General features: G+C 27.5%; 2 protein-coding genes across 4 annotated transcripts; both read left to right on the forward strand.

Moving 5' to 3' along the window:
* The first annotated feature begins 237 nt into the window (after nucleotides 1-237).
* On the forward strand, nucleotides 238-13,933 carry LOC145194604 (uncharacterized). 3 transcript variants are annotated; one of them, XM_090070979.1, is made up of 14 exons: nucleotides 238-437; nucleotides 531-597; nucleotides 868-1,071; nucleotides 1,232-1,491; nucleotides 2,096-2,254; nucleotides 5,291-6,346; nucleotides 6,540-7,247; nucleotides 7,349-7,595; nucleotides 8,144-8,412; nucleotides 8,542-8,562; nucleotides 8,638-8,757; nucleotides 8,920-9,169; nucleotides 9,376-9,476; nucleotides 13,693-13,933. In XM_090070979.1, the coding sequence occupies exons 1-14, from the start codon at nucleotides 297-299 to the stop codon at nucleotides 13,726-13,728; spliced, it is 3,639 nt and encodes a 1,212-aa protein (XP_089927105.1). In that variant the 5' UTR covers nucleotides 238-296; the 3' UTR covers nucleotides 13,729-13,933. The 3 variants fall into 3 exon arrangements, with proteins under 3 accessions (XP_089927105.1, XP_089927103.1, XP_089927104.1); XM_090070977.1 differs by lacking the exon at nucleotides 13,693-13,933 and adding an exon at nucleotides 11,557-11,749; XM_090070978.1 differs by lacking the exon at nucleotides 13,693-13,933 and adding an exon at nucleotides 11,557-11,749 and having other exon boundaries at nucleotides 6,540-7,244.
* A 732-nt stretch (nucleotides 13,934-14,665) lies between these two features.
* LOC145195143 (uncharacterized) lies at nucleotides 14,666-16,894 on the forward strand. The gene has a single exon (XM_080072931.2). It carries the CDS (start codon nucleotides 15,389-15,391, stop codon nucleotides 16,832-16,834), a length of 1,446 nt encoding a protein of 481 aa, XP_079929057.2. The 5' UTR covers nucleotides 14,666-15,388; the 3' UTR covers nucleotides 16,835-16,894.
* Nucleotides 16,895-17,728: the final 834 nt, after the last annotated feature.

A 17,728-nucleotide genomic window follows, 5' to 3' on the forward strand; every position in this document is an offset into this window, starting at 1 on the left:
ATTTATATTTAATACAGAATAAACAGTACGAGATAATAGCACAAGTAGAAAGAGTTGATAATTTTTAAATGTAGGTACTACAAAAAAAAGCTATTATAGTGGGAAGCAACAAAATGATTTTGATTATAGCGGAGAAATGATAGTGATTATAGTGAAGAGCTACAAAATGATTGTGATTATAGTGGAGTGCTACAAAAAGATAGTAAAATTTGCTTTAAAAAGTGTATTAATAAATTTAAAAATAAATTTAAATCTATTTAGTTCAGTTTTATTAAAAAACAGAAAAATAAAAAAGCATGCAAGAAAGACAGATCATAAGTGAGCAACCAAAGATTAGTGAAGATGAAAAGAAAAAGTTATTAGCAGAATCAGAAACTTCTTTCCACTTCCGAAGGCGTATTCAAATAAAAGGACTTCCTTCAAATGTGTCAGAAGAGGTTTGTTGTTTGCTTGATGTGTAAAGTTTTATTTGTTAATTTTTATTGATTTTTCGTCAACAACCCGGTAAAACTAAGAATATTAATTTCTAGCAAGTTGCAAAAGTTCTCCTCAGTAATTTCAATTACAACAATATTTACAAAGATGCTCAAGATACAGGTATAATTTGATTATTAACCTTTTTTTACTCTGAAAATAGTTTGACGTGATTTATTTAAAATACTCTTTAAATGCATTTACCATTAAAACTTTGTAAGAAATCGCCAGAAATGCAAGTAAATCAAAATTTCCTGCAAGCTTTTAAAGTATATTTGATACCAAAAAAGCAGCTCGCTTAGCTTTGAATATATAATACTAAGTTTTAACTAAACCAAACAATTTTTCCACATGAAAATTTGGTGTTTAGAAGTTTTTATGCACCTTTTTTAGTTCACATATTATTCTCTACTCCTGAGCAAGCACAACAAGCTAATAACCAGTTTAATGGAAAATCATTTAATAACCAGTTAATGACTGCAACATACTCTCAGTCTACATTTTTGTTGTATGTTGGAAACATGACTTATGATTGCAGTCTTGAAAATTTCCGTGAGTTTGCTTCACAGTATGGTGCAATTGAAAGAATATTTCTAGGTTAGTTTTTCATCAATATTTCTGGTATAAAGACTTTTTCAAGATAAAATATTAACTAAATATTTAAAATAATTTACTGTTGTAAAGATATTTATTTTTCACATGATTTATTTTATGGTTTTATTTTATTTTCATCATAATTTTTTTTTATTTATAATAGTTTATGATAAGAAGTCAGGTCACAGTAAAGGTTATGGTTTTGTTGAGTATGTTAACCAATCAGATGCTGAGAGTGCAAGAATCAAACTCCAACAGGATTTAAAAGAGAAAAAAATAAAAGTTGAATATGCTCCTTCAGGGATGGACACTTATGATAAAGTACATAGTACAGCATTATGTGTTGAGAATTTTCCAGCAAACACATCAGTGGAAGAAATAAGAGAGCTGTTATCCTCAGAAGCAAACATACTATTCTGTCAGGTAGGTTTCATTTATAATTGTAATTATTAAAATGATGATTTCAAGTCAAGAAAAACAGATAGAGACATGAGGTAAAAGTAGGGCTATCATTGACTTACCCCTAGGTTTTCTTGAAATTTACACCACTTCATAGTGTACCAAAATGTATAAAAAGTTAGCAAAAATAGGAGGATTCCATTTGTTAAATATAAGTCAAAATAAATGTTGTTTTCATTTGTTATATTTACACATTTGTGCTCATTAATGTATACCTAAAACAAATCTATAATTTTGTGATACTCTGACATAATTTACATCTAAAGTTGTTATCAGTGAAACCTGAAAAAAAACTGAAATTGTAGAAATTTTAGCCAAAACTTAAAGTACTGAGACTTTGCTTCAATAAAACTAAAATTTAGCCAAACTAAAATTGAACTTGAAAAGGAATGTTAAAAATCTCTAAAATCAACAGAATTAGTTTTCAACACTGTGATGGTTTCATGTTGGGTCAAATATGAACTGAACTTTGAGATTGGAAGTGGAAAATACTACTGCAGTATGCTCAATATAGTATATGTATATAATTTATTTAGAATTGTATAACAACATTTTTTTATATTATTAGATTGTAGGAGAGAGTGCACTAGTGGATGTTGCAACAGCTGATGAGGCAGAAAGAGCTTGGATAGAGTTAGATGGTTCTGTAATAGGTGGATCTCTAATCAGTATCAGATTTCTATCACCCCTAAGATCTGCCAAATCTATGTTATCAAAATCAAATGAGGTTTTTACACATTTTTTTTTTTTTAGATAATTTTTTCCTAAAGTATTATACTTATGCAGGATTTAAAATAGGGTTTTAGTTGAATTTTTCTTCTAGAAATATTAGTTTTTTTCCACATCTCAGTTGAATAGCTTAACAATCCTGTCAGGTTAAATGTCTGTTCATTTCATAAAACTGCTTGTTCATTTCATAACACTGCTTGTTCATTTCATAAAACTGCTTGTTTATTTCATAAAGCTGCTTGTTTATCTCATAAAACTGCTTGTTTATTTCATAAAACTGCTTGTTTATTTCATAAAGCTGTTTGTTTACAATAAGAGAATTTTTTTTTTAATTAGACGTATTGAATGAAACAAGAAAACCTTCTTAATTGAGAGTTTTACTGCCTCAAACTTTTGGTGTTTTTTTTTTTTGAAGTCATCACAGCCGTCAATTTTATTACTTAATTTGAGAAGCTTAAAAAAATTAAAGATAAGCTTAAAAAATTAAAGACCTTCGATAAAGAAGTTGTTGGCTCATTTAGTGGGCCAAAATTTACATTAAAATCAAGCAACTTTTAAAATGATACTTTTGAATTCAAATAACTAAATCCTGCAAAATTGTTTTCAGTTTATAAATTGAACATTTGTCCTATATATTTTCAGTTCCAACTCATAATTTTACAGGTGAATCAGTAAGAATTCATGTATTAACCTTTGTGAAATCTTTAATTTTATATTAAATCAACAGATATTCATCATCATTAAATGTCTGTTCAAAGGACAATCCAGAGAGATTCAATTTGACTGAATGAGTTGTTACAGGTTTGAGTATAGGTTTTCCAGAATAATTGATGCAACATTTAAGTTTTTATTTAGTGGACCATAATAAGTTCTGTCCAAGGGTTTTCTAGTTTGAGTGTGACTAAACTACATTACAATTTTATGCATATGTGGCAAGATTGTCTAGTGGCAGTAAAGCTTTTGATTATTTCACATGCTAAATAATGTTTAAATTTTTTTTTTCTTTTATCACCTACCAAGAAGAATAAGTTGTACCAACATTTCATGCATGAATTCTTCAAAAAATGGCGGCACTTTGCAATACCTTTGCTAAACTTTTTGTAGCAGCATCCTTTTTCATCAGTTTTTAAGCCTTCACAAGTCTCAAACTTGTATCAGGTTTATAATTAAAATCTTATCAGTTTTAACTTATATTAATAGAGTTAAGATAACATATCAGATACAACAGTTTTAAGAGTAGAAAAATAAAACCTCCCATTTGTTTAATGAAACTTCTATTGGATTTTACATAATATGAAACTTACCTCTTGATTTTTCTTTTAATTCTATATAAAGCAGAACATTTATATAAAGAGAGAGAGATTAATCGAGAAGTTATACTGTAAACAAAAAAAATTACTGGCACTGACATATATACAGTTTTAAGAGTAGAAAAATAAAATCTCAAAATATTTAATTAAACTTATTGGATGTAGCCTCTGGAGAGCAAAAATTCAGATAAATAACTTGGTTAACTTTCCAATGTCTTTTCTTTCTCTCAAACTTTATTGCATCTTGTGTAATTTATTAAAAATTTTTTTTTCTCTTTAATATTTTCTCTTTAATGAAATCTATTTCCCTTTTTTCTTTGCCTCCAATTTTCTGATTTTTATGGCTTGTTTTACACTATTTTGAGCAATTTATTTTGTAGCAATTATTTATTATCTCCTACATAGTAAATTGTCACAAAAATTGGTTGTTTGTCACTCAACAAAGAGTTTTAAAACAGATTTGTTTAACCTAAAATGAGCTAGGAAAAAACAACAAATAACAACACTTGTAAAAAAAACAACACTTGTCAAATGACAACACTTGTCAAAAAACAACATGTCAAATGACAACACTTGTCAAATACCAACACTTGTCAAATAACAAAACTTGTCAAAAAATAACACATGTCAAATAAAAACACTTTTCAAATAACTTTTATCTAAAATTATTATCTAAAATTTATGAAACAAAGTTATAATACTAATATTAGTCATATATAAATCACAAAAAAGAACTAGCTATATTTTAAATATGAAATAAATGTAATTGGAGAGGAGACTAAATAACACCTAAAATAGCATTTTTTCAATTGTATCCTGTGTTCAATGGTCTTCTCTACATATTCACTTTTCTTAGAAAGTTAAAAAGCAGGTTTCATTTAATTTTAGGTGTAACACTTTAATCCTGTAGTGCTTTGTGGGATTAAAACCTAAAAATTAGGTTTTAAGGTGTACGTTTATACCTGTGTTTTTGGCCTGCATTTCTTTTAATCATCATAATGTTAAGTTTTACTCTTCAAGTAAATTAACATTGGCAAAGTGTCATTATTTTTAAAGTAAATTCTTTTAACCCTGGGCAAGTAATAAATTGCCAAAGTATTCAAAATATATCTAAAAAAACTAATGAAGCACCTTACATTAGAATGCTGCAAGGCACTTGTTAATTTTTTTTTTTTTTTTAATTTTGAGGCAAAGGTGTGAAGCATAAATACAAATATAGAATAAAAAACTGTTGATGGTATTTTTTAGATGGCGGATCTTTACTTAATGAGTGTTAAATCTTAACTAACAGTATCATGTATCAACAGTATCAGTAACACTAACAGTATTGAGAACAGTTATAAAACTAAAAGGGTTTGTTTAAATGAACTATTTATGAAATAATTTAACAGCCAAAAACAAAAAAAAAAACAGTAATTTTTGAAAGTATGAGATATATTAGTTGTAATTCAATTTAAGTTATATATAATAACAAACTTAATATATATAATAGTTACAGTATGTAATATAGAGTTATAATATAAGTTATAAGATGAAATACATTACCAAGAAAACAAAATAAAGTTTTAATGATTCAGCAGGAAAATTTTAATTTTTTTAATTCAATTAATAACTGCTTCCAAATTCTCAAACATAGTCTATATTATATTTTTCACTACATGAATGCTTTTGTGATTTTTTTTTTCTTCTTGGAAAGTTATTTTAATTAAACCTTTTGATTAAAGGTTGTTGGTCTCCATAGCAATTCTAATAATGAAAGTCAAATTGGAAGTGAAACAGCTGTTAACCCCCTTCCTAATAAATCATTTCAAAAACAACCAATGGAAAAAAATTTCAATCACAAACAGCCTTTTGAATCTTTCAGATCAAAATTTGATCCTAGAGCAAATCCAGGTGTGCCTAACAGATATCCAAACAATCAATCAGGACAAGGAAATCAAAACCAGCATATACGGATGGGAAATCAAAATCATCAAATGCGTCAAGGTAATCCAAACCAGCAAGTGCGTCCAGGAAATCCAAACCAGTATGTTCGACCAAATAATCCTAATCAGCATTCACGTCTTGGAAATCCTAACCAACCACGACTTGGAAATCCTAACCAACCAATTCGATCTGGAAACGCCAATCAGCAAGCAAGACCTGGAAATCCTAACCAGCAGGTACGACCAGGAAATATGAACCAACATATGCGACCTGGAAACCCTAACCAACAAGTTAGATCTGGGAATCCTAACCAGCAAACTCGACCTGGAAATCCCAACCAAAATATGTGGTCAGAAAATACTCAAATACATAGAAACCAGAGTTCAAATTTTAGAAATCCTAACTCACAATCTATTGGAAACCAAAAGCAGCGTCCAGGTTTTAGTCCAGGCTTTCAAACAAACAGTGATCAAAACCAAAGATTTCCTAATCCCAGGTTTACAGGTTCACCTATTAGTATGCCTCAACAAGGACCTTACCTGCCTGAAAAGTTTCATTCGCCTCAAACCCAAGGTGGATTTAATCAAAATGGACCTGTACCTAACAATTTGGCTCAACATTTAAATCAGCAAAGTTTTAATCAAGGTGATTCTATCCCTTCGAACAAAGAACCTTTAGGAGTTAGGCAGCAAAATCCTAAAGTTGTTCAAAATCAAGAGTATAGGCCAATGTTACCTCAAAAGCAAGAATTTCAACCATCTAAACAGCAGTATAATCAATCTGAAAAGCCTTTAAATCAACCATCAAACCCTAAATCCAACACATGGAACAGTGGTACAAATATTCAAACTGGGGTAATCATAAATTTAGAAAAGCTTATATTTTCTTCTTTTACAAAGTTTTTAAAATTTATTTTTGATAACATAGTAAATGTGTTAACTAGCAAATGTTAAAATGGTATTAAATTAGAAATAACTTTTTAAATAATTACTCTCCAGCAATTTTTATTATTATTATTTTTTTCAATCTTTGGCGTTGTTTGTTTAGGCAAAAACTGGTCAAAACTTCAATCAACAGTTCAACAATCCTCATTCTACTCCAACTAATTCAGCTCCAAATAATTCATATGGTTCATATGCTCCTTTAAATAATAAAGCTAATTCAACTTTTAACAATAATCCTTATCACGCACCAACTTCTAGTATGCCACATACTGGATATGGTTTTAACACTCCTGCACAAAACCAAAACCCTAATGCACAGGCAAATCTGCAAACTAGCTCATCAAATTCTTCATGGAACAACCAGAGCTTTTCATCACAAAATAATCATTCAGCAAACAATACATATGATTCTACCCAGCAATGGAGCTCCCAAACCCAACCCAATTTTCTAAATACTTTTCAACCAGACTCCATAGGACAACAGCAGAAACAACCTCCTTGGATATCTAACATGCATGATTCATCTGCAGCATCAAAGCTATCTCGCAAATCAAGATGGGGACCTGAGAACTTGCAAAATAGTCATAATCCACCATCAATGTTATCCAATAAACCTGTGATAGAAAATAAGCAGAACTATGATCCAATTCACGCAGGGCAGGCTTATCAACATCCTTCTGGTCAGATGAACAATCAACCAAACAATTGGAGTCAAATGCAGGGTTACCCAATGCAAAATAGTTGGACAAACCCAGTAAATAATTGGAATCAATCTCATTCACAATCTCAGAGGGGAGATAATAACCAAGTAGTAATATTTTATAAGATTTTTAGATAATAATTTACTGAAGAGTTTATTTATTTTTTAGTTTTTTTCAGTCATAGTACACACTGTCTATTTGTTTGTTAAAGGTGCCAACTTACAATCAGAAACAACAACCTTCAAGCAGTCAATATCCCCCCAATAATCAATACAATCCTTTTGCAATGGGAACTGCTCCACCGATGCAAAACCAGTCTTCTGTTTCTATTTCACAGGCCTCACAGCCACCGCCATCACAGCCACCACCATCACAGCCAAATATGAGTTATGGTCAGCAAAACTATTCACAACCACAAGCTACAAATAAATCACAAAACACTGCACAAAACATGACTGGTGAGTGTTTTTTAAGTAAACAAAAGTTTAATCTCAGGATTCACAAATAATTGGCAAACAAATTTTAATAGACAAACTGTTTTTAAATGGATCAGTAAACCGGTTGGAACAATAAACAGGAACTAATATTCATGTTTAGATAATTTGTTGCTATATAATTCAAATGATAGTATTTATGAAATGATAGTAATGAGCAAGATCTTTTATGAGTTTTCTTTAATTTGTTATTATCATCTTTTGTCAAACCCTAAACAGTTCAACTTTAAGCTTAAATTAAGGTATTAAACAGAGTTTCGTTAGAGATTTTTTATTATTTGCTAGTTAGGAAAATAAATGCTTGGGTTTTAAAAGATTAGATTACAAAAGACTGGATTTTAAAAGATTAGATTATAATAAACAAAACTCATCTGGAGTATGTAATAAAATAATTGCAAATATAAATAAAAATGAGTTTCATCAGTTACTGATGTTAATTACATTCTGACTGATGCTATTTACAAATAATTGCTCTCTAAATATAGAAATGTAAAAACATGCAATTTTTTTAGGAAATAAGTATCCTACTCAAATTCCTGGAAGCAATTCAATGAATGTATACAGCAACCCTTCAGCTCCTCAAACAGGGTACAATCAAACACCAAGTGTGTCTACATTAGCAAGTGGGTATAATGTTCCAGCAGCATCAGGTACATTTAATGGAGCACCTTCTATCCCATCTTTTTCTGGTATGCAAGGTCCTGTTATACCTAGTGCGGTACCTGTAGCGCCTAATCCAGTACCAAATCCTGCTGCTCAACAATATATTCAGTATTATCAGGTATAAACTTTAAATAACAAAATTAATCAAATTCACTTAGTGTTTTTACTATACACTTAGTATTTTTTATTAAATATAATTGTTTTTCTTATGTGTACTTGTTTTTCTTTAATTCTTTTATTATTTTAGCAATGGTATGCATCACAGATGGTATGAGTTTTTTATTTTATTTTTTTGCTGTTGTTGTTAAATGTTTGAAAAATATTTTAAAAAAAAGTTTTTTAGGCAACTAACACACCTGAGTATGCATCATTAATGGGTCAAGTGTCGTCTTTTGCTAACCAATATTTTAGTCAAAGTTATGTTCAACCTGCTACATCACAAAGCCAAACTGTTGTTACCCAGGTATCCTTTGTTAAAATAAAGTTCACTTTTGAAATGTTTGCAAAATAGAATTAATAATTTTTTTTTAAAAATAAAATGCACAATATTTTCTTAATTTCTTTTAAATATTTGCATTTTTTGCCTTTAGTTGATTTTTTTTTTTACTTTATTTTTCTAATATAGGCTGTGAGTAATTCAACAATGGGATCAGCTGTAGCAACATCTGTACCAAATACTGCTACCTTTGGATCAATTCAATCATCAGCTATGTCACAATCTTCTACAAATCCTAGCATAGTTAATCCAAGTCAAACAACATCAGTTAGTTACAGTCAAGCTCAATCAGTCATACCCCAGATGCAACAACCACCTGTTCAAGGGTTTAGCATGCCGAATCAATGGCAACAACAAATGCAACAAACTCCATATCAGAGTAAGTAAATTATGCATATATATATACATATATATATATATATATATATATATATATATATATATATATATATATATATATATATATATATATATATATATTTATTTATTTATTTATTTATATATCTTATTTATAATTGTTTTCATTCATTTGTTTTAAAGTTATACAATATCACATAAACTGCATCACATGCAATCACTTTTCAGGTAATCAGTTACAAAGTACGCCAATGCCAACTGGTAAGAATATGTATACTCCAGCAGCTCAACAATCACAAGCTGTTTCACAGCCACCACAAGCTTCTCAAGTATGATTTTTACTTTTCTGCTGTTACTTTGATTTATTATTACTACAACTAGAACTTATAATCATACTCATACTTTATCACAATTATTTCATCATAGTTATTTTACCATAATTATCTTAGCGTAATTATTTTATCATGATTATATATATATATTCATGATTATTTCTTCATAATTATTTCTTTATAATTCTTTTCATCAGAATTATTTTAGCATAATTATTTTAGCTTAACTGTTTCATTTTACCAAAGTTTTTACCATACTTAACCATTTTTTTTCACATTGCCATTTCCCCTAAAACCCATGAATCAAAACTTTTATAATAAAAATTGTTTTAAACATTTTCTAAATTTATTTTGAGTTGAATCTCTGAATTTTTTTTTTATAAAAACTTTCAAAAAAAACAAAAAAAAAAAAAAAAACAAACAAAAAAACAAAAAAATATTAAGAAAGAAAAAAAAAATGGAGCTCAAAGAACATTTGATAATTTAGTATTCATTGTCACAGGACAATTCTACTTTTATTTGAAATTTTTTTATTAAAATTTTTTTTTTTTTTTGTAATAAAATACTCAAGGTAAAACAAATGCAAGGTATACTTTTTATTTGATATAAGAATTACCTATTGATTTTTTTCTTCTAATAACCAACCAAAAATCCAAAGAATTTCCTAACTACAACTACAACGTTTTTATTACAAATGCATCATATTTTTTCTTCGTATCTTTAATTATTATATTATTGTGTGATGATCGCCTTGTTAACCCAGCTAAACATCAAAGCTTTTCTAAGTTTTAAGAATATAAAAATGGTGAATAATGAGGTCGAAAAAAATTGTAAAAGAAATGTTGCTTTGGTAAATATTTTTAATATCGAATACTTTTTTAAGATGTTAGATAAATGTATTTCTTAAAGAATTGCTGATCAGGATCAGGTAATTTGGAACCAGCAAATTCTACACTCAAAAATTCAATGCATATTTGTTTATATTTGCATGTTTTAAATTCTTGTCGATGTGTTGTAACTAATTTCTTGCATCTTGTGTTTTTATTTGCACAAAGCAAGTTTTTTTAAAGTTTTTGCTTTTAAGGTTTTTAAATGTGATTTTTTTTTTTCCTTTTAACTAAAAATACAAAGTGAAATTTTCATTATTTCATATTTTTGTTGAAATGAAGAAAAATTTGAAAGGTTAGTTGCTAAAACTGAGAAAAGTTTGTTTAAAATCAATGAAAGTTTTTAAATTACTATGTTTGGATGTTGATGGCAGAATGTTTAATTGTGATTGGTTGCTACTAATTTGTTGAAAAATTTTTTTAATTAAAATTTTGACTCAAAAGTCATAATATGCAAAATAATTGAAAAACAATAGTACTGAAAATACAATTATATAATTATTGTTATTGCAATTATTTAATTGTAGAACTTAAATTTTTATAGAATCTGATTAACAGAAATCTCTTTCAAAATGTTAAATTATTTTCATGTTCTTTATCATAGTAAATTTGTTAGTGCAATTTTACTATTTAAATCTTTTGAAGAAAATCAATGTTTTGTTTCAATGTCCATTTCCAGTAATCAAACTATTAAGTCAATAATTACTACAATTACTGTTGCACAATTGTTCCAAATTTGTTATCATTCATCATATGCTTGTGAAATCTTTACAGTCTTACATTTTATTTGTAATGTCTCATGCTCTTCAAAAAATACTTTTAAACATTTGATATTAATCTAATAATTTAATTAAACAATGTAAGAGAGGGAGAAAAAAAAGATTGTAAGATTGTGCTATAGTTTTACCTTACTAATGTTGATGGTTTATATTGCTCTGTCATTTGTCTTTAAAAATTATGCTCATACCAAAATAACAAAATACAGGTGTTAATATTCATGGCCATTAATGTTTTTCTATTTTCAAAGAACAGCTGCATTCATTCAAATTATTTCTATCAAAAACTTCAATCCCTATCACAGTCAGTATTTTTATCATCATCATTTATTTTTCCAACTAAAATCACAGTTTTGTGTTTTATTTACTAAAACCACACTTGTGTGTATTCAAATAAAAACATTTACTCCATAGAATTCAGCTGCAGCGGTCTATTATCAAGAGAATCAAGGTTATTCCCAGCAGACAAAAAGACCTCGCTATTGAAACTAACAAAAATGAGCGCTTAAAAAGAAAAAGCAATCTAAGCTTGTGCATTGATTTAAATTGATTCTTGATGTTGTATTCATTATTGTTTTAAGCACGGAAATATTTTATATTGTGTTTATTTTCTGAGTTTTTATGATCATTGATTACTCATTTTTACCATCTTTATTACAGCCACCCACCCATCAAAAAAATAAAAAAAATAAAAATGGTTTTTTTGTGATTATTTCCCAGGATTCTTACTTTTAAAGCAGTTTTTTTCTTAAGCATATTATAGGATTTATTAGGATTCTATTTTCTTTTTTCTTTTCTTTTTTTTTTTTTTGTATTATTTTTAGCACCATTTTATTTCACATGCAGTTTTTGAGTTTTGTATGACTCTTGCCTTTAGATTTTATTTTAGCAGGTCAAAAACACAGGATTGTAGAAATGTGTAAAATATATCTCTTTGCAAAAAACTTTATTTTGCTATTTATAATCAATAAAATCAATGAAAAACTTTAAAAATTTTTAACAAAAACAAAAATCCCAATTACTTTACTTTTTTCCTTATTGCATGTCCATTGTAAGCCGTTTCTAGGTATTTTAGGTGATACAGTTCATTGTAAAAACTGTGGTGACACAGTGAACATTAAAAACCAATATAAACATGAGGAATTTTAAAAAGTGAGTTTTGAAAAGTGAAACTGATATATTATATATTATTATTGGTCTTTTTTAAAAATTAAACCTTTGTTTTTATGTGAGAAAATAATAAAAAAAAAAAGAGTTGTTTTTAATATTCTTTATTTTTCCCGCATTTTCAATTAAATGTTCCTAAAAGTTATATCTTTAAGGCACTGTCACTGACTGCTATGTTGGATTGACAGATGCTCAAGTTGCAATTTTTAACTTATAGGTGCAGTTTTGTTGTTCTGTTTAAATTCTAAATTAAAAAAAGTACAAAAGAAAACTAAATAGTAAAGAAAAATATGACAGTATTTGAATTAGCAAATGCTAAAAGCTGAGTTTAAATATTTTGCTAAGTTAATTTGTTATTATCACTGTAAAATTCTAAATAATGTCTATTTATAATTTATGCTTGGTAGGATGAATAAAAGAAGGAAGGATTTTGGTGCTTCATACTGTCTTTTTACCAATTTTTTTTCCATCAGGAGAACTTTAAGCTGATTTATTCATTCGTTTTAGTTCGGTTAAAATTTAAAATTTTTTATCTTTGTAGAAGAAACTATTACATATAAATATTTTAAGGCAAAAAAAAAAAAAAGTTAAATACTTGGTTTAAATTTCAAATTCAAATTTATTTTTAGATCAAAATTGAAAGATTTTTTACTTAAACCAAGTTTAGGTTTTAACTGTTTTAACAATTTTCAAATAGCTACACACACACACACACACACACACACACACACACACACACACACACACACACACACACACACACACACACACACACACACACACACACACACACACACAGATATACACACATATATAGATATACACACATATATAGATATACACACATATATTTATGTTCAAGGTTTATCAGATTGATTGAGATGTACAGATCTTTAGTTTTCCATATGCGTATTGTAGCATTAGGCTGTCAACAAAAAATCCCCTAAACTTTCAGTTTCTTCAATTTTTTGCTTTTTACTAGTTTCATGAAATTAGCAATACTTACTGCAGCTGAAGCCAAAGCAAGCTTAACATCAATAATTTTGATTTATAGTTAGGTCTATTTGAGGTTGTTTTTGTTGTATTTGTTGTTTTTGTTTTTGTTTTTTTTTACTTTAGGAAATAAATAATAAAATTGTTTTTTCAGGCATGCATGTTGTGTTTTTTATTATTTTTCTCCTGTAAATGATTATTTGCTACTGTGGCATATTTGAAACTATTACTAGTTTTTGCAGGTGTTTTAAAATTGTGTTTTAAAAACCACTTATTCTTTTTCTACATAACATAACTTGAAAAACTGCTCATCATCAAAGAATCATTAATTCAGATTATATATTTGTATTTGTATTTCGCTGTAATTAAAATTTTTATTTGGTTTTTAAGATTCAATCACACCAGAATGGATGCAGAGCTAGCTAGCCAGGTATAAGTATTTTGCTAGCTAAATATATCACACCTACCAAACCGCTAGAAAGGTAGGTGATATTGAAACCAGGCGGATATAAATTAAATTTAAACTATATGCAAACATTGATAGTTACCTTAGGAGCCTTTAAGCATTTTAAAGTTATTTTCATTTTAGTTTTCAGTTTTTAAAGGAGCAACAAAGACTTCTTATGTTGTTGTAACATTAATGAAAAATGTTGTATAGCTTTCTGCCTGTTTAAATTGCAAAAGTTATTTCAGTTTGTGAAGCTGTTTGCTCTTTTTGTTTGAGAAATGATACCAAGCAGTTGTACATTAACTTTATCTTGCAAATAAAAACTTTTCAGTAAATAGCTTTAAGTTGCTAAAAGAGAAGAAATTCCATAAGAAGTGTAAAAGTTAAAGAAAAAAATTTTGTGTTCACTATTGTTTTGTGTTCACTATTGTTTTGTGTTCACTATTGTTTTGTGTTCACTATTGTTTTGTGTTCACTTTAGTTTATAATTAGCTTATACTAGCTTATTTTAACTTATAATTATTTTATAAGTTTATAATTAAGGAACTATCTTCTTTTTTTATTATTCTTTTACTGTATTATGTTTTTAAAATCATTTCAGAAGAAAGTAGATAAAAATTATTTATTAGTAAATTACAGGTTATAAGATTTTTTTGAATATTTGAAGAAAGAATTTAAAATTTTTTGTTAGCAGATTATAAAATGAGCTGTTTTTATTATTACTATTATTATTATTATTATTATTATTATTATTATTATTATTATTATTATTATTATTATTATTATTATTATTATTATTATTATTATTATTATTATTATTATTATTATTATTATTATTATTATTATTATTATTATTATTATTATTATTATTATTATTATTATTATTATTATTATTATTATCATTATTATTAATGAATAAAATACAGAATTAAAACTTTAATGTAAAAAAACCATAATTACAAGAAAACAGCAAAATATTTTACTACTATTGTTTGTTTATCTTTATATTTGTTTTTTTAAACACCTAACTAGGAAGTTATCTATTTGAGTTTTTCAAATCACAATTTTGTAATACAAAAAGTATTACTAGTAATTGTATATCTCAAATCCATCCTACTCCAGTTTCAATCCACATTTTCAAAAACTTTTAAAGTATAATATCCTGATTTACTGAATGATCACTTACTTGATCACTATTTGAGTTAATATTCATTGAATGCATGGTCTCAAAATAAATTCTTAAAATTTTTTAACAAATTCTGCAATTTTATATCATAAGAACATTTTTAATAATTTTAATGATGATCATGATCTTGATGAGGATGATCATGATGATCATCATTATGATGATCATGATGGTGAGAATGACAATGATGATGATAAGGATGACAATGATGGTAATCATGATGATCATCATGATGATCATGATCATCATGATCATCATCAAAATATAAAAATGCTTTTTGTTAAAATGCTGTTTATTGATCAGTATTTTTTTGGACTTTTTTTTTAAAAAAAAAAAAAAGAAAAATTGTCACCATAGGTAATTAAAACTCTGAGAAGCAAAAAATTGATTTATGATTTATGATAATTTATATTACTTTTTTGCTGTAATAACTACTCAGATTAGATAAAAATATGTCATTTAAAAAAGTGGCTCCAAGACCTATTCCAACAATAATTAGCTCTGTTTCACCCATAAATAGTCGCAGTAAAGATAACTTATATAACTCTTCTGAATTTGATGATAAAAGTTGTACAGAAGTGCGTAGAAAAAATTCTAATGACACCAGTTTTGCTGCTTACAATTGTAAATCACCTGCAACTACACCATCCAGTCGTGACAATAAAGCTGGATGGTTTGAAATTCACCAAAAACATGCTGCTCTGGCTATTAGTTCAAAATCAGAAATTATCTTAATGGGTGATTCTATAATTGCTGGGTTATCTCGTTATCATAATGTGTGGAGAAAGCATTTCAATCCTATAAGGGCTCTTAATTTTGGCATTGGAGGAGATCGCACTCAGCATGTACTATGGCGTGCAGAGAATCTTACTCTAAACGATGCAATAAAATACATTGTTATTCACTGTGGTACTAACAATATAGATCGAGACCATCCACAAGATATTGCTAATGGTATTGTATCTATTGGACTTGTTTTCCAAGAAATTAATCCAAATATTAAAATTATAGTTACTGGACTTTTACCTCGAGATTCTTGCCACCGTTCTTATCGGCGAGAGAAAATAACAGAGACAAACAAATACCTTAAAAAGTTGTGCAGAGATAATTTAAGGAACTTTTACTATATGAAACAAGATATTGATTGGACCCTTGAAGGTGGTGATTTAAACGAAGAGTTGTATTATTCAGATTGTTTACATTTAGTGGAAACTGGAAATGATAAGCTTGCTGCCTCGATAGTATCCATTTTGAATAAAATACAAAGAGAGGAGGATGTTACATATTCATCAGATGATCTTGAGGCTGAGAGCAGTCAAAATTTGTTAAAAAAGAGACGACCTGGTAAACGCAGAAGAAGTTTATCGCCAGTTACTTTAAACCACAAGCGTCTTCGAAGCTATGAGTCTTTTCATGAGTCACCATCAAGACAGTCATCTGGAAATGAGAAAATTGATAAATTATTAGAAACCCCAAACAAATGGCGTTCTGTACGCAAACTTAGCAAAGTATTCAAGTCTAAAATTCATGATGCAACGCTTAACTTAAAAAAAGATCACTCAAAGTTTGCTAGTGTTGCAAAATCAATTGATATATCTAGTCTTGATGATATAACAAGGAAAGAAGCACGTTTGGCAAAGTTTGGTACAGATAGTTTTGACCAAAATCATTCAAACAATAAAATGCAAAACTCCATATTTAAGTCTAAAGTTAAAAGTACTGTTGCTTTAGCAAAAGATGGGGTGAAAAATTCTTTAGTTAAATGTATTAAAAACAATGTACAATTGGCAAATTTAGCATTACAAAAACAAAAGAAAAAAGAAGATCTTCAAGATGAAAATATAGCAACAGGTAAAGTTAAATCTTTTTCTGATACTTCTGGAAGTGATTTAGAATAACAGTTTATTTTGAAATATCAATCCTATATTTATTGTAATTACTGCTATTTTTTTAATTGTTTACAATTTTTTCTTTAAAATCTTTTTCTTAGGTTTTCAATTTCTGTTTTTTGAAATATTTTTAAAACTATACAAATAAGAAGTTTAAAACTTTTTATGTTTTTGGCATAAAAAAATTTCCATGCTTTAATTTTTTAGGTATTTTAAATATTTATAATTATTTTAAATTAATTTGGTTTCAGTAATATATACAATTATATTATGATAACATATTATATAGTATAGTATTTAATATGTATATTTGTATATGTAAAGCATACATTTCCATATATTATAAATTTTTAATATAGGTATGTATGTATATTATGTTTAATATATATAAGTTTTTGTATATTGCACATGCAATTTATCTTGCATAAAGTATGTTTTTTGCCAATGGGCAGAGTGGTTATAGGACCTAAAGTAGGGTCTGGACTGAATGGTGATGTGAGGAGTGAAGTCAATACTTCCCCTAACTATCAAATTTTATATTCTATTTTTATAATTAAATATTTGCAACTGTTGCTTTTGTTGTTCTCAAACTTTTTTTGTTTATATTAAGGAAGTTTTTAAAGATCTTATTTAAATTTAGTTTTCCTTCGTCTGTTCTTATTTTTAAAAGAATTTTAATTTTTCAACATAATATTCTACCCAGTGCAACTGTGTATATGGTGCAACTGTGTATATGGTGTTAATATGTATGTTATAAAAGTAGTTAATGTTAAAGTCATTTTAACACCAGTATTGCATATTAAAATAATGACGCTATATTTTTAAAAATCTAAGTGCAAATTGTAAACCAATGAAATATACCATAAAAGTAAAAAAACTTAGGTAAAATCAATTTATGGCCCC

This window comes from Hydra viridissima, unplaced genomic scaffold (genome assembly GCF_058129835.1).
Source record: "Hydra viridissima isolate aposymbiotic clone 2 unplaced genomic scaffold, HvirCarnegie_v1 scaffold_13, whole genome shotgun sequence".
Taxonomy (NCBI): Eukaryota; Metazoa; Cnidaria; class Hydrozoa; order Anthoathecata; family Hydridae; genus Hydra; species Hydra viridissima.